This window comes from Sitophilus oryzae, unplaced genomic scaffold, assembly GCF_002938485.1.
Source record: "Sitophilus oryzae breed Bouriz unplaced genomic scaffold, Soryzae_2.0 scaffold_249_pilon_pilon, whole genome shotgun sequence".
Lineage (NCBI taxonomy): Eukaryota > Metazoa > Arthropoda > Insecta > Coleoptera > Curculionidae > Sitophilus > Sitophilus oryzae.
Window position 1 is genome coordinate 173,221 of NW_022146806.1, and position 26,441 is coordinate 199,661.

General features: G+C 30.1%; 1 protein-coding gene across 1 annotated transcript in view; it reads left to right on the forward strand.

The window, feature by feature from the left end:
• The window catches only part of LOC115884458 (calcium-activated potassium channel slowpoke), a 165,464-nt gene that overhangs the window by 97,386 nt on the left and 41,637 nt on the right, over window positions 1-26,441 (forward strand). Inside the window, exons 14-19 of the mRNA XM_030903048.1 lie at window positions 3,314-3,426; window positions 5,437-5,592; window positions 7,491-7,567; window positions 11,027-11,098; window positions 20,420-20,482; window positions 26,128-26,160. Coding sequence (XP_030758908.1) covers window positions 3,314-3,426; window positions 5,437-5,592; window positions 7,491-7,567; window positions 11,027-11,098; window positions 20,420-20,482; window positions 26,128-26,160 — 514 coding nt within the window. The remainder of the gene's footprint in view (window positions 1-3,313; window positions 3,427-5,436; window positions 5,593-7,490; window positions 7,568-11,026; window positions 11,099-20,419; window positions 20,483-26,127; window positions 26,161-26,441) is intronic.

Genomic DNA, 26,441 nt, shown 5'->3' on the forward strand with positions numbered 1-26,441 from the left:
GGGAAAGTGAAATAGCAAAAGCGGTTCCACCGTTTCCACGGAAATCTCAAATAAAATAGTTCCAGCCCTAGCCACTAGGTGGTAGTGCAATTAATTTTTAGGTTAAGAAGTTGCTACTAGTTATTGCCAGATGGCGTTAAATCAGAATTTTTTTGTAGTTTCCGTAGTAGGCCATTGTCATATTATTGTCAAATTCTCAAAAAATATTGTCGTTGTCATAGCGCCAATCATAATATCAAATAATATGATTATCAAAACGTTTTTCAAACTATAATTTGTCATATGTGTTTTAATTAGACAATTCCTTTTGTTTGTGGCCCTAAAAATATAATGTAAGTCTTTTATTTTTGCCATCATTTAAGTACCTATTTATATTTACTCCATTTACAAAACTTTGAGCGTATTACGTTGGTCTTGTTTTATTATAATAAACGATGTTTAAATATTTGACTTATAAATAAAAACTTTAAATAATAAATAATATTTCACATGTTTGGCTTTTAATTTTATTTAATAATTGTATAAATTATACTGTTAAATCTTATTTTTTACACATCACAACGATACGATTGTTATTAGTATTGTTGAATTTGTGTAAAAAATAAGACTCAACAATCAAATTTAATTATTTTAGAGTAAAATTCAATAAATACGCTCATTTAAAAAGCCCGCGCTTCGATCCATTTAAAACAAGCCCTACTCAATAGATGGCGCCACTTCTGTAGAACCATTTTTCAGTATGGCAGAGTCCATTCTTTTTCTAGCTAGGTATATTCTTTGGTACAGACTCCCATCGATTTAGTTTTTCTAATATTGGTCTTAAGACCTGCAGTTTTAGCTTCCTGTGGTAAGTCAATTAGTCTTGATGCCATATCCGCGTGGCTGCCGAAGCACGTGTGACTGGGAAAATAGACAGATGTTATTTGCATAACTCAGATGCCCCAACATGCTAAAGAGGAAGTCCACCATATTCCATGATGGTTCTTGGAAATTGTTTCCCTATGAACATCATCTAAGAGGATCTAAAAAGAAATAGCGATATGACTCAACTCTGCCTTACCCTACTCAGAAGATTGATGGATTTACTCTGTTGATACTTATGTAAACATGACCGGCTAGTATAGTCTGTGAAACGAATAACTTTGAATTTGACAGTTCCTGCGGGCTTTTCTAGGGTTAATTTTATTAGGTTAGCAACTTGCGGCCATGCTAGCGCAATGCCGTCTCTAATAGAACAGTCCCCGAGCGAGATTCATGACGTCACGCTGGTTAGACACTACGGATTAATTAATATGTTGTAGAATATTAAAACACTTAAACTATCTACATTTATTATGGCTGAAATCGTACTCCATAGTCAATGTAGATAGTTTTAGTGTTAAGAATAATAATTTTCAAAATTATGTGGTCATCTTTTGACAAGTTTATATTAGTTTATTAATTGCAGTAAACAGTATGTGGTGTGTGGTGTGAATATTTTATATGTAATTTTTTGGATTATATTCGACACTATTTTTTTCATATGACACAATACTGATGAAGGCTATAATGTTAGCCGAAACGTTTTTTTTAAATCAAATAAAAATAATGAAAAACCAAATGAAATCTTAATCAGCGTTTTTCCCGAACCTAAGTCCCAAGAAAATCAAAAATTGTAGAATAATTTTACGTATAAAATGACAGCGATCTTTATTTCATAGCCATCGCTGACACCTTTTTTTTCTATAATATTGTATTATTTGCAAATATAATTTTTCGAAGATTGATACTTGCAAAATATACATATAAATTTTGTGAATGCAAATAATAATACATCACTATTAGTAGATATTGAATGTTTTTTGTTAAATTAGATCGATTTTCAAACCCCAAAATTTAGAATATATTTTACATTTTACCCAATAATTTATGTACCTATTCATTATTTGTATATTGTAAAACATTTGCTGCATTTGTATGGTTTATTGTTTATTTGCCAAAGTATTTATTACTATAAATAGGTATATATATATATATATATATATATATATATATATATATATATATATATATATATATATATATATATATATATATATATATATATATATATATATATATATATATATATATATATATATATATATATATATATATTTTTTTTTTTTTGTTTCGTTTCTTTGACCTGTATACTATATATTTTTGTTTTCACTCTTGGCTTTAGGTCGTTGGGGTTGCAAAGATGTTTCTAGATTTAAGTAGATTTAAGTTTTTTTTTAAGTAGACATCGGGTATTGAACCTATAAATGTGTTTTATACAGAGAGATCTGCAAGGAAATACGTACGTGCTCGTAGTAAAGTGTAATGTCCAAAAACAATTAAAAACAATAGTTAATATGTGTTATTGTGTTGTCCAGTTTAACAAATTTTAACTCTGTAAGAATCTACGTTCAAGAGGCTTGAAAAAGACATATACTGTCGAAACGTCGTCACAAAATAAAAAATAATGAACAAAATCTAGAAACATCTTTGCAACCCCAACGACCTAAAGCCAAGAGTGAAAACAAAAAAAAAAAAAAAAAATATATATATATATATATATATATATATATATATATATATATATATATATATATATATATATATATATATATATATATATATATATATATATATATATATTGTATTTATTAACTGTATATTATGTATACTTCATGTATAACTAATATCATTTTTAAAATACAAATCAAAAATACGAGGAATAATTATGTTTTCCATGTATTCTACAACATATTTATTAATCCGTAGTATCTAACTAGCGTCACGTCATAAATCTCGCTTCGAGGCTGTTCTATTAGAGACGGCATTGGTCTGATATTTAGAAATGTCAAAAGCTGACGACATTTTACTTTTGACAATTATGACATTTTGTGTTGATTTTTGCAAGAAGAGGAAGAACTGTCACTTGTTTTATTATTTTCCTTTTCTATTTTACGAAATTAAAAAGAGTTACCTATCTGATTCGTGCAGGAACTCAATTTAAAGAATATCAGTAACTTTTTTGATAGAGGAATTTTATATTTGCCATGTTGGTAAAAAATAACGGTCAAAATTCAAAGTTATTCATTCTATAGACTATAGCAAATAATCTGTGGATCAAATTTTCAGACCTTCATACCTAAACTAGTTCTTATATTAAAACTGAATAAACAAAATTACTCTTTTTTCCTGCATTTTGGTATCAATAAGTTTTGTGATATGCTTTGACTGATCGGGGTGGGCTAAATACTTCTATCTGCTCGACGGACCAAAAAAATATGGAGGCCTTTTTCAGTCTCCCGACACGCAAGTGTGGCAGAACGATTATCTCCAAGGGACCGGATGCGAGATGTATACAGAGACTCTGTCCCCCTCCTTCACGGGCATGACCTTTCCTCAGGCCAGCGAGTAAGGCTCCCTATTCACTAACACGACCATTCACAGCTCACACTAAATCTTACCTGAATCAACATAACTAATCAATAAAATAACAGTTGCTTATTTGATCAAGATATCATACTGATGCCACATTGACTAACAGCATCTTTTAATGCTAACATTGACTAGCAAAAGTTTATTTCAAAATAAGTTGTTGGATTCTTTTACTAGCGTAGATGCGCTAGTAAAAGAATCCAACAGGGTAGTCAGATATTGGCTCCCCTGTTAATTTTACAAATTCGCTGTAAAAGAGCCAATATCTGGACAGTTCAAAATTTGCATGCGATTTCGATGTTTCCAACCACTATACCACCACCCGGTATAAAAAATTATAAATAAATTTGAATAGAATATATATATACTATCTTGTCATCTGTGGTATTCATCAAACATTTCAAGAAATATTTTACTTAAACATATTATAAAACACATTGTTGTGAACTCTGTATTACATATTGTAACTAATTGTAGTGCGTTAGAAAATATTGCTACTCGTTTTTTTTCTTTAATAGACTAGTTTCTCATGAGAATTATGTTTTTAGTTATTTTTTCTCTACCAATTTTACTAAAACGAATTAATCTAACTTAGGGGGATAGAGTATGAACTTTTTGATTCTTTGTATATACATAGTCGCTTGCAAAAGCTATTTATTGTAAATACTTTCGCTTAATTTTCAGTTTAACCTATACTATGTGGCACGCAGACTGCTTTAAATGTACCCAATCGATGTTATAAAAACCCGTTCCATCCAGATATACGTTGTGTTATCATTTTCCCACCACTTATAGTCATATTCACTAATATTTTTTCAGATCTATAATGTCGATACAGCCAAACGAGTCAGGAAAGATTTCGGCAGACGACATTCAAAAAATGACAGAAAAATATCATATGATCGAAAAAAAAGGCATCATTTATGTAACCTATACTTTTTTTAATGGCGCTTACTGTCAGTTGACCTTAAGAAGATTTTTATATATTTTCATACTGAGTGAAAATAATTTTTAAATAAATGTAGTTTAAAATTCGAGAAAAAATATTTTTTTGGAAATGTGTCTGGAAACATTCTGTCCTTTTTAACAAATAGTGTTAATTTTTCACAAGTTTTTTTTATCAGTTTTTAGTAAATGATGTCTAGAAATTGACCTCGCCAAAATTACCATTTATTGTCATTTCTCAGCCGTCCTTGACGCCCTTTTTTCGATTATACGGTATTATTTACCCGTTGGGACGATGCTTTATGAAAATTAATATTCTAATCAAATACTTGCTTTAAACGTACTGTATTATTAAAATTAGCCTTTCAGTTGTTATTTCTATACTTAAAATCTACATATATAAAATACTAATGTTTATCTGTGTCGTCTCTACTAAAGTAACGACTTGCTCTAGAAAGTTGTTTTTTTACTAAAAGATAGCTAATTGGCTCTTCTAAAAACTGTCGTCGTTGGATTTTTTGTTTTTCATTTAATTAAAAAAAAATAAAGAGTATTTTTTTTCCTGATGTCGTGGCGGATGCGCCAGCCTTCAACTAGTTATTTGCGAGCTGTTTCTGAAAAAAACTGATAATATTATGATTTTGGTTAATTCTATATAGTCAAATAACTTTGTAGATATTTCAAAATCCTTTTATATTCAATCCTTTTTTTTTCAAAAATTGAAAAATTTAAAAAAAAGTATTTTCTTTTTTAAAGTTACGTGCATTTATTTAAGACTCACCCTGTATATATAGGGTGTAAATGAGTAACTAAAAAATATATATTTGTCTAATAAGAGCGAATATGACTATAAGATTGCTTTAGTTTATGTTAAATGTTATACAACTCATGGTTAAATTTAAAAAAAAAACTTTTGCATGTAGAATATCAAACAAAAGGAAACTTTTCTTTCATTTTAACTACACACCTAAATAAAGATATCTAATAATAGATTCAAAATTATCTTGTGTAACTAAAAATTGTTTTATCAAACCAATCTAGATTGTGCTTTACGAAATTGAAACTCCTACTGCTGGCCATAGAAGTTAAAGGCATAGAAGGTGCCGATACTAAGATCTCAATCAATCCAAGAGGCGCCAAAATTGTTGCCAATACACAAGGTTTTTTCATAGCACAGTCAGCAGATGAAGTTAAAAGGTAAGCTTAATTTTTTTCAAGTCAAAAATTCATATCATTTAGGAATTATAATAAGTTCATATTATTGCAAAAGATATCTAAAAGTCTAAGAGGGCGATCATTAGTTAAGACGGTCCTACACGATGTGGCGAAGACCTTCAAACGTTGGACGCACGGCATTCGCCACATCGTGTGGGAGCGCAAAAATCCATGTGTCGAACGTTCGAAGCAAGTTCGGGCTCTTGTCGGTAAATTTTACGCGAGTCAAAGGATCTTCCAACGTTCGAAGTAATGTTCGATGCGCTCCTACACGAGAGTCTTCACGTGGCTGATATTTTACTAGGGATCAGTAGCGGCCTCGCTTTTAATGTTAAAACGTTGATCAGGCTGAACATTTTTCTTGATTTGTTCTTTGCCAGAAATATGTAAGTCATACATAGGTATTTATAGAAAGATTAATTATTGGTTTTCTTTGTGTTAATAAATATCTGACAGAATTTTTGGTTATTACCTACATTACTTTAGTGAAAACACTTAAATTTCCTTTTATTCGTTCACTTTTTCTATTCATCAAAATTTTCTTCTTATATTAGATATGTGAATAACTTTTTACTTTTTACTAAAATTACTTTTAAAATTTTCCGTTTTTAGTTAAAATGGAGTGGAATAATCAAATAATAATGGAATTTATTTCGATTTACGAGAAATATCCAATTATATGGAATCCCATAGGTATATCCCATATGGAATCCCAGGCATTCCCGAGCATAAAAACCGGAATGCCTTAAATGATGCTTGGCGTGAAATTTCTCAGGAAATGAGTATAGACTTGTCAGTAGCAGAGTTGAAGAAAAAAAAAGAATCTGTAATGGCAACGTATAGAACGTTGAGGAGGAAAGTTATAGATTCTTATACAACTGAATCTGGGAGTGCAGATATATACAAACCATCTTGGTTTGCTTATGATGCTATAGACAGATTCATAAGAGTAACAAGAAATAAAATCCTGTTACATCTTCTTTTTCTTTTCTTCTGTTGCTACAGTTTAGCGCAACTTAAAACTATCATACCAGCGGCAATCCCAGCACTAAATATATTATCCATATCTGCTCAAGCCAAGAGTACGTACTACACTGAGTTAATTTCACAAAGGTAGCGCCAGGTTTGCGTCCAACGTTGGAACGAACGTTCGAAGCATCGTGTAGGAGACACACTCACCAATTGTAATATTGTCGAAAACTGTGTCAAATGTTGGTTCGAACGTTCGTTCGAAAGTTGGACGCATCGTGTAGGACCGTCTTTACTGCCCTCCACCACTGATGAGATGTCATGAGACTTTTCTGGATCTCCTCCCCTATTTTCACTATGAGATATTTCAGAATTTTGGGTATAAATGTGATGGGTTAATTTAAAAAACACAGTTTGTTTTATTATTTTTATTAAGACTAGTATTTAAGATTGTTTAGATCGTAATCTAAAATCACATTGACAACATTAACTAATAAATGGGTTAATTCAGTCCATGGAGACTAGTGCACGATCTCAAGAGTCACAGGTGGTGCCAACAAATCCATGTGATTTTCAGTAAAAGTATCTGCTACTTTACTTTTGCTCTGATTTAACCACTATAAACCAAGGTTATTAAATTAAACAGGTTGCCTCGTAACTTGACATTGGCCGCCATATTGCGCGTCGTCTTCTGTTAGTGGAGTGCCCAGAGACTTTTACCTCGGAATTCAATTACTGTGAATGTATTGATGTCCTGTCCCTCTTCCTTGATTTACTCATGTAATTATTGAACGTCCCCAAAGAAAAATAAATTTGCTTTTCATAATTTGCAATGGTATGAGTCACCTTTTCCAATAACAAATATTTCTCTTGATTTATAACATATTTTTTTCTCTCTCTGTATATTTCAGGGCGTGGTTTTACTGCAAAGCGTGCCACGAGGACATCAAGGACGAAACACTGATCAAGAAATGCAAATGTAAAAATTGTGAGTTGTTTTGTGAATCCTAATTTTTTTATTGCATCGTCTTATACCTCCCATTTTGTGTCTAACCCGCAGATATATTTTAATTTCCATTCTTTTACACACATGTTGTAAATACCGTCTTCGTATTATCTCTGTATTCTTTCTCTGTTTATGGAAAAGTATACTTAGTTCAACTATATCAAGAGCGTAAACTCGCAAAATAATAACATTAGGTAAAAACAAATTGACTAAATATGTTAAAAAATTACTTTTTATTACAAATAATGTTTTCTGTAGTTCTATCTACATAATATATTTTTAGAGATAGAAGAAATTAATAACTGTAATTTTAATTCGCGTGATTTTAAGCCTTACAGGGGAGATTAATAGGTAATAACGATTTATTTTATACGAGGTTTACTTGGTTGGTATTCTTGGAATTAACAGGCATACCTAATACATATTATTTACTTATTCGTTTATTTTGATGCTGGTTACAATAACAGCTGATAAATATTCGAATTGTTTAAATTGATTGGCAACTTAGCGGACAAAATCAGAATAGCCAAACTATTTCAATCATTATTTAAAATTTATATAATAAATTTAGACAGTTTTTTTTCAGTTTTATGAAGATTTATAGTTATTTTTTGTGGGATACCATCCTATTATGAATAGGTTATATAATCTAATCAAACAAACCAATGCAATTTCAGTAGAAGTCTTATTTTAAGTGAAAAAAGTATTAAATTAATTTTAATGGTTTTAAGAAGTTAGAAAATTATATACAGGGTGAGTTTTAACTAAAGGCACATATTTATATTTCGGTATATCTCGATAAAGGAAACATACTTTCGCTTCACCGTTTTTCAAATAAGTCCAGAATCTTTTTATGAAAAAATTTTGCTTAAATTTTGAGAACTACGTAATTTTTTCTGGGGTTTCTTTTTTGTGTATTTAATCTACTACTTATGTTGCTATTCTATCAAAATAATAAGTGTGTTTTTTAACTAAAAATAAGAAAATACCATATTTCCAAAAAAAATCCTAAAAAACCAAATAGACGTGTTTCTGGGGTCGAAATATAACCCCACTAAAAATATTTGCAGTTATTTCAGACTCACCCTGTATAAAATATTAAGTTTTGGATTTCAGTGATCCAGAAATGTACAGTATGTTGTCTAAATCATAATATTGTAGTTTATGCTCTTGAATATTATGTCTTACCTTCCCTTCCACCGATTTGTCGATCTGAATCTAAAATTTATAATGACTTTTAGTGGCACAACAACAACGTAATTGGTCCAAAGATCTAGGTAATATATATGATCTGTATATTGACACTAGATCGATTCTAGATCATGCCTGCGGATCAGCTGTATTTTTATTATTGTTCTCGATTTATTATTACTATTACTATTATTACTTTTATTATTTTAGACAGTCAGTTCACAAATAAAATAACGACTAACAAAGATACCGTACGATCGAAAAACACGGCGTCAAAGACGGCTGGAGAATGACGATGATAATTTTGGCGAGGGCAATCTCTAGTCCCGTCATTTACTAAAAATTCACATACAACTTCTCAAAAATGAATACTAATTATATAAATTACGTCCTTCTTAAAGCCAACTGGCAGTAAGCGCCATTATAAATATAAACAAAAGTACGAGGCAAATAAATGACGTCTAGGGGGCTTGACCTCGCTAATATTATCATCGATCGTTATTCCCAGCCCTTTTAGACGCCGTTTTTTTTTCGGTAGTATGTTATTTTAAGTGTTTTATATTCGTTCACTTATTTGGTATTCCAGGAATTATTCTGAATAATATAAAAATATTTATTCCTTAAAATAATGCCTACAAAACATCTTTTGGTGAAAAAAATGGAAGAAAAATAATTCGTTATTTTATTTGAGACGACATATATTATCTTTGCCACATTGAAATTTATTGTTACCCCTTTATGCATTCTACCATTCACCTGTTTATATTTCTATTTCACCGTTCTGTTCCAAAAAGAGAACCTCCCTAGTAGTTTTACGTTTTTATAATCGATCCTTTGGTCTAGGGATGTCCAGTTTATATGAAAAAATATCGATATATGTTGTTTCGATATTCTATCGACAAAAACGTCTGTATTGCTATACAGGCTGTTCGAAATTTCAGAGGATGATACCTCATCAAAAATTATAGAAGAAAGGTTAGAAAGTGCGTAGTTTTAATTTAGATACAATGTAGTGATGGGCATTACGATTCTTTTTAGTGAATAGAATCATACGATTCATTTGAACAAATGACAAACACATTTTACAATATAAAAAGATATTTTTTGTAAATAACTTTTACATCGCTTGCATTTTATATCCATGATGTTTTTTGTTTAAATTTTGTAAACCACTGGCTTTTTTCTGGTAAATTTAATCTACTACCTATGTTGCCATATTATCAAGAAATTATGAATTTTAATTAAAAACTAAAAATTTTTAAAAAATGTCAAATTTTCAAGAAAAAAATTTCGTGAAAAATCCTCATAATCGTGTTTCTGGGATCGAAATATACTATCCATAAAAATATTTGCATTTATTTAAGACTCACCCTGTATAATTCTAATATTTATTTTTTAAACGACCCGTATTGTAAGCAATGAATCAATTCTTACATCTTAAACGAACGAATAGTAGAAACAAACGAGTCGCTTTTTTACCCGATTCAATTCTTACGACTCTTTTTTATGACTCGTTTATTTAAATTTTATGGATTTGTACTGGCCACGATTCAATTGAATGAACCGTATTCTAAGCGGTGAATCGAATCTCACGATTCATTTTTAATACTCATTCAAATGAACGACGTTCAATCTCTGCCCACCTCTAATACGGTATGTTAAACATTAAAAAAATGTAATTATCTTAAATACTCTGTGACCGACTTACTTCCAACTTGTCAGTCATATTTCTAGCCTAATAATTTCCTAATTTAGACTTATTAAGCTTTTTGTGGACGTATAATATTTAATAAATTATTATAAATATTTATGTAGATTAAAATATTTCGGAATTCTCGACATAATTTTCAAATATCGATATTTCTATATATCGATATTTTTGGACATCCCTATTTTTGGTCTTCGAGACGTCGCCCTTAGCATTTATTTATTTTCGTCAATCTGCACACCAGCCCTATTTAAAGTTTTTTACTTGTTTTATTTACCATTATTCTCTGATTGGTCGAGCCGCCAGACTTATTTTTTATCTCTTTCTAGGCTGTTGAATGTGACGGAATGTACATTGACACACATTCTGTACCCTTTTGCACATTAAATGCATGGCTAGATTGAGTACCTATCTATCTCGATTACTTATTTTTGTTCTGTGGCAAATTGATCGCGTTTGGGAGGTGTTTTCGTACATCGAGTAATAATCGGTAGAGATGTGCCGAGATTTGGTTGTTTTTTACTGTTCTGCATATTTTACAGATGTCGGAATGATGATGATGCAAACGGGTATGGTCAAACAAGGCCTAAACGCCTACCAAAGATACATCGATGGTAGGAACACGAACTTATCACACACGCTTTGCGCTTAAAGTCGGTGTATTTTTGTTATTTTTGCGAAGTGTCTCTCAGTTTAGGTGGTATTTTGTGCGAAATTGTGTCACATATCTATATATTCATAATAGTATATTCATTATAGAGTATGATAAAAAAAAGATGTCAAAGACGACTGGGCAATGACAATCGATGATAATTTTGGCGAGGTCAATCTCTAAACATCCTTTTCTAAAAATTAACATAAGACCAACTTAAGACAGTAAGCCCATTGAAAAATATTGAAGAGTACGGGCCAAGTAAATAACATATAGGGCTTGACCTCGCCAAAATTATCATTGATTGTCGTCTCAGTCGTCTTTGTCGCCTTTTTTTCGATCGTATGGTATATTCCGAGTCAAGACAGTGCATGATAACGAATATTTAACAAAGGCGTTGGTACATATATTCCATACCAAGTAGAGAAGTGTTTTATTACTTTCCATTTTTACAACAGTTCGGTTTTATAATAATTCTATAAAAACCTTATACAACTCTTACAAGATTGCTTTATACAGGTTATTCAACTACTAAAATTGTTTTATAATGCATTATTATAGCGATTTAAAAGAAGTATTTTATTTTATAAATGAAAAATATTAGAGCCACATAATATTTTAAGAAAATCTAGGCTGTGTAGTTGTAAAATGGAGACTACTAACAAATCGGCTTAAAATAGCTTAGGATTATAGTATAAAAAATGTGTTAACAAAGTTTTATTGTAGAATGAAACGATATACAATAAAACTGTTTAATATCGAATAATATTTAAACATTACACAACTCTTCTTGACAAATTCATTTTGAGAATAGTTTTATATTGCAGCGCAGTTTAACATAATGAAACATTATACAGTTCTTTTAAAACAATCTTAGGTTACCATTTTATAATGTTGTAACTACTATAGTTCTATAAAACTCTTATGCTATACGTATACAGGTCTTAAAAAATAAAAAATAAATTATTGTATAAACTTACCTAAAAAAGTGTTATATATCATTATAAAACATTATAAAGGAAATTATCGTACTATATTATACGATATAGGATATGTTGTAAAACTACGCTAAAATCATTCATTGAAACAAATTCTTTATAAAACAAAATGGTCGCAATAAAATGCTTGATCAGAAACAGTAATTAAAACAACGCTATTTGACTGTTATAGACTAATTCAATCCTTTTAGAACAATATTTTGCTAGTTGGGGCTGGTATCTCATTGTAGAAAGACCAGAAGGAAATGACAGAAAGTTAATACATTATTGTATATGTGGTTACAGGTTTCATTCAACACTTTTGTTACACTTCCATTACCTGAACCTGTCTGTCAATGATTGAAATATATACGGATTATATTATTATAAATATTTTTATATGTGACACGATGAAGTCTATACTCTATAGGGTTGTTCTTTATTGTAGATTCTATGCACAGGTCTGCATTTTTTGACCCAAACGTTTTTTTTTAATTGTAATTAGCTTTAACTTACTCTGATCCGTTTACTAGTAAATTATAAACATTTAAGTTGAAAATTGTAAACTAATGCAAACGTTTTGACAATAAAGAATAGGCTTTATGTAAGCTGAGTGTTTAGACTTTATTCTGGGGTATATTTGTATTCAGGACACAGAATTGAAAACGTACTACTAATTCAAAACTAAAGCTAAAAATGATATATATACTTCATACGTAAAATATTATTTCAATATGACCAGTGATTCATCAATCTAGTCAGATATAGTCTGTAAAACGAATAACTTTGAATTTGACAGTTCCCGCGGGCTTTTCTAGTGTTAATTTTATTAGGTTAGGCAACTTGTGGCCATGCTGAAGCAATGCCGTCTCTAATAGAATAGCCTCGGAGCGAGATTTATGACGTCGCGCTAGTTAGATACTACGGATTAATAAATATGTTGTAGAATACATGGAAACATAATTATTCCTCCAATTTTTGGTTTGTATTTTAAAAATGATATAGTTTACATGAAATATACATAATATACAGTTAATAAATACAATATATATATATATATATATATATATATATACCTCTATTTATAGTAATAAATACTTTGGCAGACAAACTATGAACCATACAAATGCAGCAAATGTTTTACAATATAACTGAAATCGTACTCCATAGTCAATGTAGATAGTTTTTGTGTTAAGAATAATAATTTAAAAAAATATATGGTCATCTTTTGACAATTTTATATTAGTTTATTAATTGCAGTAAACATTATAATATATAAATAAATTTTGTGAATGCAAATAATAATGTATCACTATTAGTAGATATTGAATGTTTTTTGTTAAATTAGATCGATTTTCCCAAATTTAAAATATATTTTACATTTTACCCATTATCTTATGCACCACCTATTCATTATTTGTATATTGTAAAACATTTGCTGCATTTGTATGGTTCATAGTTTATTTGCCCAAGTATTAATTACTATAAATAAGTATATATTATATTGTATTTATTAACTCTATATTATGTCTATTTCATGTAAACTATATAATTTTTAAAATACAAACCAAAAATACGAAGAATAATTATGTTTTCCATGTATTCTACAACGTATTTATTAATCCTTAGTATCTAACTAGCGTGACGTCATAAATCTCGCTCCGTGTCTGTTCTATTAGAGACGGCATTGGTCTAATATTTAGAAGTGTCAAAAGATGATGACAGTTTGTCAATTATGACATTTCGTGTTGATTTTTGCAAGAAGAGGAAGAACTGTCACTTGTTTTATTATTTTCGATTTTCCTTTTCTATTTCACGAAAGTAAAAAGAGTTACCTATCTGATTCGTTCAGGCACTCAATTTAAAGAATATCAGTAACTTTTTTGACAGAGGGATTTTATATTTGCCATATATGTTTGCCATGTTCGTAAAAAATAACGGTCAAAATTATTAAATAATTATTCATTTTATAGACTATACATATACACAGTCTCTTAAAATAAGGATATAATTAAATAGAAAAAATCTTTAATTAAAATAATATAGTAAAGTATCTATTAAAGAGCTGTCTAATCAAATTTGGGTTGGATTGATGATAATGGCTCTTTATTGTAATTTTATAAACTTCAATTTGACACTTTTATAAAAGTCTTTAATATATAATGTTCATTTATTTTTATTCTGTGTCCAAACAGTAGCAAATGTCAGTGTGAGCTAGAGACGTACAAAATTGTTAGCAGCTCAAAAAAATATTAGAAGATTTACCTTTCCAGTAAAAAACGGTATTTTAGGCACAAAAATTAGCACTGGCTAGTATTATTCGCTGTATTATCTTCCTTATTAACTTTTTGGTGAAAAATAAGTACTCTCACAAAGTATAAGTTTTTTTTAAGTTAGTTCTACTTAAATAAAGAAATCTCCTTCAATTTAGTTGCGTACAATCAAACTTATTATCGTTTGAATCGTATAACACAAAATACTCGCAACATGATACTCTGTAAAAAGAACCTTATCAATCCAAGTCCCCTCCTTATCTCTATCTAGTTGTTGTCTTTCTTTCTCTCTTTTTTTCTACTAATTAACAAGTTTATTTTTTGGACGCAGTGGCAACGTTTCGAAAAGGCGTTCGGGCCATCCAATTGGTCGGCCGAACAAGTACGTATTCACAAATTTACTCTCGCATATACTATATCTTTTTATTTTTGGCAACATATACACCATCAAAATAATTGTATATCTTTCTGTCAAATGTCGATCGTTGGATATTCTGTCTACACCTAACAACATTAAATGTTTTTGCGTTGTTTAAAACATAATTTAAAGGTTATATCAATTCGACTATGTTCTACTTCATATTTCAATGTTACTGTCAGTTCCTGTTTCACCGGAAATTACTACAACTTTTGATTTTTAAATTACAACGTCGGTATTTTTTTACTTTATTTTATAGAAAATGACATTCTGAATAGAATGACATATCATATTATGTCAACTTTAGACATTTTAAATTAAAAAAAATAGTATTTTAAATTTCAATTTAGAGCGCCATGGCCATAAATGTTACGACAATTTGACTAGAAACAACTAATTTGACAAAACCAACCCAACCCATATCAAGTGTGTGATACCAAATTATTTTCAAATTATACTTTATACGTTGTATATATAGGGTGCTACAAATTCGAGGTACGAGCATTGGTATCTCAACACGAACAGCAGAGGCTGAGATAGGTACCAAAATTGTAGTTGTTAAAACAACGCAAGGAACTCCACAAAGTGGAGTGACCTCCTCCCTACTGTGGAGCTTGGTAGTGGATGAACTACTGGAAGAATTAACTCTAGCGGGAATACACTGCATAGGGTATGCAGATGACATAGTCATCATTGCACGGGGGAAACATGAAGGCACCCTGTGTGATATTATCCAAAGAGGACTCCGCATTGCTGAGAGGTGGTGTAGGACTGTCGGGCTGAGTATTAACTCAGATAAAACCGCAGTAGTGCCATTCACCAGAAAGCGAAGTTTGAAAAACTTGAAAAGAATCCATCTAGATGGAAAGGAAATACTGCCATCACAGGAAGTGAAATATCTGGGAATAACCCTGGATAGTAAACTTCTCTGGAACAGGCATATTAAGAACATTACCTGCAAAGCCACAAAGGCTCTCATGATATGCAGAAGACTGGCGGGAAATAGGTGGTGCTGCGCCCCTAACATTTTGCGCTGGATGTATACCATGATAGTAAGACCCATGATTACTTATGGACCAATTGCTTGGTATACAAAACTAGAGCAACGTACAGCAAGGCAAAACCTGTGCAAAGTACAGAGACTGGCATGTATCTGCATCACAGGTGCCATGAGAACATGTCCAACAGCAGCAATGGAGGTCATTCTAGACCTAACACCACTGCACATTGTCGTCGGTAGCTATGCCAATGCGACAAGGATTAGAATGGCCATTGACGGAAACAGTACTGGGAAAATTTTCAGGTCAGGGGCTTGGAACACCCTCAAAAAGAAAATTCCACTTTTCCAACTCCCAGTGGATGACATTCCAAGAATTTACTGTACTTTTAGATTTTCAAATCAGCTGATAATTTGTGAGATACAGAGGCCAACTTAATTTTTTAAATACGGACCTGCATTTTTTATTTCAGGCTTTGAAAAAACTCGGTCTCCTAGTATAGAGGTATAATAATATGTCACACATGATACTTTTTTTTTGTTTTGGATACCTTAACAAAAACAAAACTATTTAATTATTATTTAATATAATTTCAAGATCGACTCTTTTTTCATCACAACAATATTGATCAGCGCTAATTACCATTGAATAAGGAAAATCGAGCCAATTCAAAGATTCAAATAAATAATATTCAGGTCAGCAATTTAAAGATATGATTTTTAACTTTTTTTTATTGTGAATTTGGAATGGAAAAAATATTATGTGTGGCATATCATTGTACTCAGGAGATCGAGTTCTTTCAAAATCTGAAATAAAAAATACAGGTCCGTATTTAAAAAAAAATAAGTTGGCTACTGTATCTCACAAATTATCAGCTAATTTGAAAATCTAAAAATACTATCAGATAGCCCTAATAAAGTGGCAATGAGAATGTGCAATTAGTTTTTTGATTTCCTAAAAGGTAACGCCAGGAAAAAATAAAATTAATTTTTAAAAAAAATTGTTTTATCCAAAAAACTCAGCGATCCTTGAAATTAAAAAAAAAATTGATGGCATTTTAGTGAATAGCATAAAGCGCAACTTGGCCCCAATTTAACGATGTTCATATCTATTACGGTTACCGAGATACCTCGAATTTGTAGCACCCTGCATATACTATTGTGAGAATGCCATGGTATCCTACCGACTGCGCCATTTTTTTCCACTTTGCTCATATAATTGATCCTTTTTAAAAAGCGATATATGTGTTTTTAAGTAAAAACGCACTTGTCTCAGTTGAGCTTTAACCGGTTAAAATAAATGTAAAAAATACATCAATAGGCGGATTCTTTCAGAATAACAGCACTTTTAATTAGTTTGTAAAATAGCTGATGAGTTTAAAAATTTACCAGGTATCTGTTTTAGCCGTAACCATATACATATAATATAATATACATTATTCCAAAACATATTGTGTATTTTATGTTCAACGTAACCTTTAAACTATGTTTTCTATTAACGGTTGATATCTCATCTTGTCTCGTGTTTCAAACTTCTAAGCACCTATGTAAATTCTGACTGTCTAACACTATTACACACAACTCTTGTTGATACTTAAACATTATTTGTACTTTTCTTAAATCTTGTGGTAGATTCAGTGTGTCTATTATAATTGTTGTGTAGACGTTATTATATATTATATCTTTTTTAAAATTGTTAAACGATTCTTCTTTGTGTTTAGTTTCGTTTTTTTTTTTGGAAATTATTGGTTAGTTGTGATATTTAGATGCGTGATGACATATAAAAGTTAGAAAGCGAATATTTAAAAATGGTTTTGGGGCTTTTTAATGAAAGGTTTAAAAACATTCAAGCGATTGGTGCACAAATAATGAATAGTTTTCTGTTGTGATCGCTTTTCCAGATGATATGGATGTCGATACATGTAAGTCAGCAATAAAAAACGTCGATTTTGCCGTTATATGTTAATTTTCACGTTATAATTTTGGCTAAAAAAATAAAGTGTCCTACTTTTCAGGTGGGGTTAAATAAATATATATTTCTTTCGTATTATTATTTATATTGATAAGTTATTCCCGATAGCTTGTATATATAATATTCTTTTATATTCACGCTTCAGACGCACCAATTTTTCTACTTATTCGTGCTTGCTTATATTTGTAATGTATGCTTGTTTATATTGTATATAATTCTGTTATTGTGCAAGATTTTTGTGACATTTAAAAATATATTTATGTGACAAATATCTACATGCTTTATAATGCCGTGGTATCCTACCGACTGCGCCCATTTTTTCTATTTTATTCATATAATTGATCCTTTTTAAAAAGCGATGTGTGTTTTCAAGTAAAAAGTCACTTGTCTCAGTTGAGATTTAATCATCTGCCTTTTTTTTACATAAAATATATAACTGATATTTCGATTTTAGATGTGTTTAATGTAATAAGGTGTAAACATTTTCAGATGAGTGTCTACTACAGTTATTTGGACGATAAAATTAAACAACAATCGTTCCAAAATTCAAAATCAAGTTAGAGTCAATTAAGTCAAAATCAAAATCGAATTAGTCTAAAATAAATGTCACAAAAATATTCATCCAAAGCATGCTTAGCACGACTTAGTTTCTCGTATATTTATTTAGAGTAAGTTAGTAGATTATTAAAATAATAGATAAGTACTTAGAATATCCCAGCTCTAAGATTCGACAGCATTGGGATATATAGAGCTATAATTCGATATTGTCTTGGATCATTTAATATAATCGATTTTTAATTCAATAAATCTCTAGTTTCTTATATTCTTAGCCCATGTGGCACAGTATGACTGTCAAATGAATTTTCCACTCCTAAATAACTATAATTTTCGCTGGGAAGGTTGAGATTCAAGATGTGCCAGTCTCACTGAAGCAGTCATATTTTTTCCAAGGTGGGTTTTTACGTGAATCATTCAGACGCGACAGTATGAATATATGTTTTTTCCAGTTTCACTGAAAACGAGTTCTCACGTTCATTATTTATCGAGTTTCACTGAATCAGTCATGTTTTTCAAGGAGGGTTCTCACATATCGGTCTCACTGGAGCAGTCAGACTTCAGTGAGACAACAAATAACGAATGTGAAAATATGAATATACTGTTCAGTTTTACTAAAAACATCTTCTCACCTTCACTACGTACTCTACTATATATAAGCTCAGTCTCACTGAATCAGTCATATTTTTCAAGTTGTCACGTGTCGATCATTCAGGCGTAAAAAAAATGAATAAACTGTTCGGTTTTACGGAAAACGTATTTTCAAGTTCATTACTAACTTTTGTAGGTTCGGTCTCACTGAATCAGTTATATGTAAAGGTGAGTTCAGAATCAGTCAGATAGTATGAATACTAAAAGAATAATGAACGTGAGAACACGTTTTCAGTGAAACTGAACGGTAGATTCATACTTTCACGCTCATTATTTCTTTAATCGCATTGAATGAGTCAGACTGCTTCAGTGAGATTAACACGTGAGAACCTGCCTTGGGAAATATGACCGAATCAATGAGACTGAAAGAATAACAAATGTGGGAACACGTTCTCAGTGAAACTAAAGAGTATATTCATATGTTCACGTTCATTATTCGTATCAGTCAGACAGCTTCAGTGAGACTAACACGTGAGAACCTGCCTTGAAAAATATGATTGACTCACTGAGACTGAATGAATAATGAACCTGAGAATATATTTTCAGTAAAACTGATCAGTATATTAATACTTCCACGCTCATTATTCGGTCACTATTATTCGATTTCAGTCAAACTGCTTCAGTGAGACTAACACGTGAGAACCTGCCCTGGGAAATATGACCGAATCAATGAGATTGAAAGAATAACAAATGTGAGAACAGATTCTCAGTGAAACTGAAGAGTATATTCATATGTTTACGTTTATTATTCATATCAGTCAGACAGCTTCAGTGAGCCTAACACGTGAGAACCTGCCTTGAAAAATATGACTGACTCACTGAGACTGAATGAATAATGAACCTGAGAATATATTTTTAGCAAAACTGAACACTATATTAATACTTCCACGCTCATTATTCGGTCACTATTATTCGTTTATTAGTCCCACTGAGTCAGTCAAACTGCTTCAGTGAGACTACACGTGAGAACCTGCCCTGGGAAATATGACCGAATCAATAAGACTGAAAGAATAACAAATGTGAGAACAGATTCTCAGTGAAATTGAAGAGTATATTCATATGTTTACGTTTATTATTCGTATCAGTCAGACAGCTTCAGTGAGACTAACACGTGAGAACCTACCTTGAAAAATATGACTGACTCACTGAGACTGAATGAATAATGAACCTGAGAACATATTTTCAGTAAAACTGAGTAGTATATTAATACTTCCACGCTCATTATTCGTTTATTAGTCTCACTGAATCAGTCAAACTGTTTCAGTGAGAGTGATATGTGAGAACCTTGGTGACAAATAATAATTTGACTAAAGACAATAGAGGTTCGAATAATAGTGTTTTGCGTATTGATATTAAAAATGGTCCGAGACATTTCGATGATGACATAGCCCTTAGGGATGAAAAATCTAGTTGAATGCGAGATTGGTTTGTGGTTTACAGATGACCACCATCCTCCCCCTACTTTTACACCACCAGAGTTGCCCAAGAAGGTCCATGTTAGAGGTACTTTTTAATGCCCTTAAATCATTGCACCGATATGGTAGAGTACTACGATTGGTTTAGGGTTATGTCACACTCATCAACCTTTTAATAAAAAGATTAAGGAAGCGGCACTTAACAAACTTAGGCGGAGTACGATGGGGGTTTAACATGGCTGACTTAAATTCCGTTTTATCTGTGCCGTTTTAATTTTATTTAAAACCTGTAAAAATATAATGTAGGGTAGATTCAATAATTTGTTTGTTTTGCGTTGTCAATAAATATTATTGGGTATTAAAATTGTCAAAAAAATATATTTTTAATAAAAATAGATAAAAAAATATAATAATTATTTAATAACTAAAATAACAGATACGTTGTTGAAACACTTAAGTCAAATTGACGTATTATAATTATTTTGGATATATTGTAAACATTGAAAATGCAAGAAATGATATTTAGGTAATTAGTTAATTATTCTAAGTGAATTTGATAATTGATTGGTTTATTACACGTAATATACAGGGTGGTCCGAACTGTATTCCGGAAACTTTGCCAGCATATTCTGCAGATAAAAATAAGTAAAAAGGTTCGTATAAATGTATGTCCTAAAATGCTTAGTTTCGGAGATAGAAGTTTAGGTGTAGAAGTTTCATTTTTATTTTGATTTTTTTTAAATAATTTCTGAAGTAACGTCAATATTTGGATGAAAGTTGGTGTCTGGGAGTTTTTTGACATGAGAATTTTGATTTTGATGACAATATGACTTCTACTTGTAGAGGGCGCCACTTACATGTGTTTTTACTGTTTTGAAGAGAAGAACTTTTTGTCCGTATTTTTATAAAACTACTGAGTGAAAAAATATATATTTCCATGATTTTTAGCGTAAAAAATGTATCTTAATAAAAATCGCTACGAGCAACCGTTCTCAAGATATTTAAAATGGAAATAGTCAATACATGTCATTATTAACAAAAAATAAACGTAGTAATAGACAGTTATTTGACTGAAATTACAAATTTGGGAACTTTTTATTTTTTTTAATTATTCATAAATTTTTCTTCATTTCTTGGCACAAAAACATTTTAAATTTATAATTTCAGTCTAATAACTATTTAGGCAACATATTTAATTTATGTCAATGACGACTAAATAATAATTTAATCTAAATATCTTGAGAACCATTACTTGTAGCTATTTTTACAAAGAGGCCTTTTTTACGTAAAAAATATTTTAAGTGTTTTTTTTACTCAGTAGTTTTATTTATTATTATATTTTATTACGGAAGAAAAGTTCAAAAGTTAAAGTTTCAAACCAGTTAAAAAATATGTTTGTGGCGCCTTCTACAAGTAGGAGCCATATTGACATCAAAATCAAATTTCTCATGTCCAAAAACTCCCAGACACCAATTTATCATCCAAATATTGACGTTACTTCACAAATGATTTTGAAAAATCGAAATAAAAATAAAATTTCTACACCTTTTTAGAACATGCTTATATGTACTTTTTTATTCATTTTTATCTATAGAATATGCTGTCAAAGTTTCCGGAATACAGTTCAGACCATCCTGTTGGTTTACATTACTTATTACATAGTTACTTAGGTACCAGTGAAAAGTTATTCTCATATTTCTCTCCATTCCGCACTCTGCTCAACTAACTATTTTACTGTCTAACTACTTATTAACTAATAATTATTTTCACTCTGAATTTAAGTACTGATACAATAGCTTTTTTCGGGTTCTTGTTATTACCGATTCTGAACCGTCCTAGAACTCTGCAGCACATGCGCAAATGAAATAATGTCTTCATATTTCCTTCTGCGCATACGCATCACAGTTCTAGGACGGTTCAGAATCGGTAATAACAAGAACCCGAACAAAACTAATATCCTTCTAGATTCAGTATCTTTAAACAAAACCAATTATATAATAAATAATAAGATAAAATAAGCCCAGAAAAGCCCAAGAAATCCGTTAAATCTCAAATCAAATTTAAATGTGTCAATTGAAACGTGGAACAGAACTGTCAAAAGTGGGAGTTCATGATGTCGATTTTTTCTCTAATGCATGAATACATAAATTATACTTCTTCCTTTATCTTTTTATTCAAGGTCACCAAAAAGTAGATCAACTAAATTTTTATAGAATTTTTACAAAAAATTCTATAATAATTCTAGTTCCATAGAAATGATAATTTGCAATTAAACTACCTATAGATAATGTATCGAAGTTTGATAAACATAACTCTAAGCATCTATCAACGTTGAATCCAAATATGTCACAATTTCCGAAAAAAAAACACCTTCATTTGTATTGATTGGTTCATAATGCCGCTAGTCCATCTCATTCATCGATTTTATTTGCTTTTTCTGCAAAAAATCCATCAGTTTTTCCACTCATTACTCATCAATCTCGCGAAGGCTTCTTGAAAAACTCTGCTACTCATTTGTCCTGTGCCTAGATTTATCCATTTATCCCTTCTTTTAGTCGTTTTATAAATAAGTTCCATACAAAACTCTTAGGTATATCAAATTTATTTGATTATTCGGTGTTCTGTGTGGACCTTTTTATATGAATGACATGAGAAAATACTGTACAAAAGTAACGCCAAAGATTATTGAAAGAAAATAAAAATTAATCAGTATTTTCTTAGTATATGTATAACTATCGTTTATTTTTTGATATAGTAATAGGCGTTATAATTTTAATTTTTGATGTTAATATAAAGATGTAACCTCATACAAATAAAATTTAGCGAGTGGCGAATCGGCTTTGGAAACAAGCCCATGCAAATTTTATCCAAAAAAACTGTCCAAATATTGACTCCCTTGTTGATTTTACAGCGTAAAATGCTAAACCAGACAAATGGCAAGATATCTTATGTTGTCAAAACATGATTTTGTCGTTGTTAAATGTAATTTTAAAATATTAATTTTAATATTTATAACTTATAATCCTAGATCATATACAGGGTTGTTCACCACATACGACACGGAGTATTGTAGCTAAATGATTAGATTTTTACAAATTGTAAATTTTGGGTTCGTTGAAGGACTATTAGAGCTACAATTTAAAAATATTTTACAAGATACAGAGTGTCCCAAATAAATAAAAAATATTAAAGTTGTATTTTTTTAAATGGAACACCCTGTATATTATTACATTTTTAGTTTCTCCGATTAAAATAAAGGTAAATTTGATTAAGGTTTATTACACTTAAACCTTACCGTTTTTCAAATATTTTTAATTTTGTGAAATTGCAGTAAAAATTTTAAGGCTTCATTTCTCCAAGGGTTTCAAAGTTTTTAATACTAAATATTTACTGAAGTCTATTTATTGATCAGTTATTGTGTAATACTACCTCATACAGAGTGTATAAAAATTTATTTTAAATTATTGCTAGCTTTAAACGGCAATAACTTGTTTAATTTAAGTGGAACACCCTGTATATTTTATGAGAATCAGATGCACAATTTAATTATCTATCAAATCGTATTATACCACTTTTTATCTATCCCTTCAAATTTTCGTAGAAAATGCATTTTCTTATAATTTAGACCTCATTTATCAATATACCCATGGAATATTGACATTTTAGATTGTTTTTAAAGCAACAAATGTACAAAATGCTAGTAATATTATCATTTTTAGCAAAATTATAATATTACTAGCACATTTGTATGCAAAAAGAAAACTATTTAAATCTTTATAAAAGAGTATACCATTAATTAAATATACCACCATTATTTCTGCCCAAATACTAATTAATTACATACTTAATTATATTCGTTAATAAATTATTCTGAATAAATGTGGATTTGAATCAGAAATCAATATAATAATATGTTATGAAAATGAATGTCTCTATTGTTATAAATAAGCATTTGTCAAAAAATGAAATATCCTTTTTAAGGTGTTACTTTTTACCACACTGTCTAATACAGATACAAAATTCATTTTTTTAGTATTTGGAGCAATTATTATTAATCAACGCAAACAGTCAATTAATGTAGTTTGAATACTAGAATCATATTAATTGGTCCTCTTTAACAAATATTTAAACAGTTTTTTTTTTATTTCTTAATGAAATAAACAAACTATATCGACAATATTAAATTTGGTACATCTTTAAAAATAATCTAAAATGTCAGTATTCCATGGGTATATTGATAAATGAGTTTTAAATAACAAGAAAATGCATTTTCTACGGAAACTTGAAGAGATAGGTTAAAAATGGTATAATACAATTTGATAGACAATTAAATTGTGCATCTGATTCTCATAAAATATACAGGGTGTTCCATTTAAATTAAACAAGTTATTGCCGTTTAAAGTTAGTAATTATTTAAAATAAAATTTTAGACACTCTGTATAAGGTAGTATAATTTTTATTATTGCAATACAATAACTGATCAATAATGCATGCAATGATCTGCAATTTCACAAAATTGAAAATATTTCAAAAACGGTAAGGTTTAAGTGTGATAAACCTTAATCAAATTTACCTTTATTTTAATCGTACAAACTAAAAATGTAATAATATACAGGGTGTTCCATTTAAAAAAATACAACTTTGATATTTTTTATTTATTTGGGACACTCTGTATCTTGTAAAAATATTTTTAAATTGTAGCTCTTATAGTCCTTCAACGAACCCAAAACTTACAATTTGTAAATATCTAATCGTTTAGCTACAATACTCCGTGTCGTATGTGGTGAACAACCCTCTATATGTGGATAAATCAACGCCATAAGTTTAGCATTAAAAAATATGTCTCCAACATCACGACATGCCATTTTCATACCTTCTTTATTGCAATTATGAAACGTTCAATAGGTTTGTCTTTCCCGAGGACCTTACTTTGCGCATGCGCATTAAAAGTCATATTTTTCACGTATTTTCAGAATAATCACAATTGTATACGGTTTAGAAAGTATAAATTATACATTGTTATGGAAACCAACTTTTCATTGTGATCTTTGATTGAGATCATATTGTCATAATCTTATTTCCATTGTGTAACGACGTATGATTTTTACGTTTTTTATTTTAAAAATTGTATTAATTACTCTTTTATCGGCCGCTTTTATATAGCCAAGGATGCAAGTGTGTTTAGTGAGAAGTTAATTTTAAGTTTATGCAACTATATTTCTATTTTTTTTTTCGTTGGACTTTCTAAATACTCGTAAAAATCACTAGAAAGTGTTTAGTGTGTGAAAGTTCTAATACAGTCCCCGAATTATCTTTTCATAGACAAGTAAAGTATTTAGTTATTATTTTATTTATAATAAGCCACATGCATACTTTCTGGTTAGATTAGTCTATTAAATAATACGTTTAGAATATAAAGATCTTTTTTGGTATACCTATTGGACCATACGCAGATCTTTAAAAATTCTGTTTACCGCTTTGCTGTCCAACAATCAAGGGGATCCAATATTTGGAGAGATCAAAATTTCTGTGGGATTTCCTATGTTATTAAATAAATTAAATGACAAGTATTCTTCTCATTTTCTTTGGCGTTACCTAAATAAGTAGAATCTGTAGATATTGTTACTGTTTTTCTATCAACGTTTAATTAAATCAGAAACTTTTCCTTAAAAAACTGTACAAAACATCTTTCTAGTTGGTTCTTGTATTTATAAATATGTTTTCTATTTCCAGGTGATGTGAATAATCGTCCTGATGATTTACTTAGTAAGTTTTCCCCAATTTCAGTGGTGATTTTCTTTTTATTTCCCACGTTTTCTATCGTAGTTTTGAATTTAGATCTGTAGAGATGTTGTTCGTAGGTCGATAACTCGACAATGCATCAATGTACAAAAGGGTATTAAGTTTAACAGCTTTTTTTCGAAAAAATAGTCACTAACAAAACATAAATCGCGTATAATTTCGAAAATTTAGTTTAGGATAAGCTAGAATAAAAAATTGAGGTTTTAGTTTTGGTTGTTTAGGTGATTTTTGTTTTGTTTTGTCGA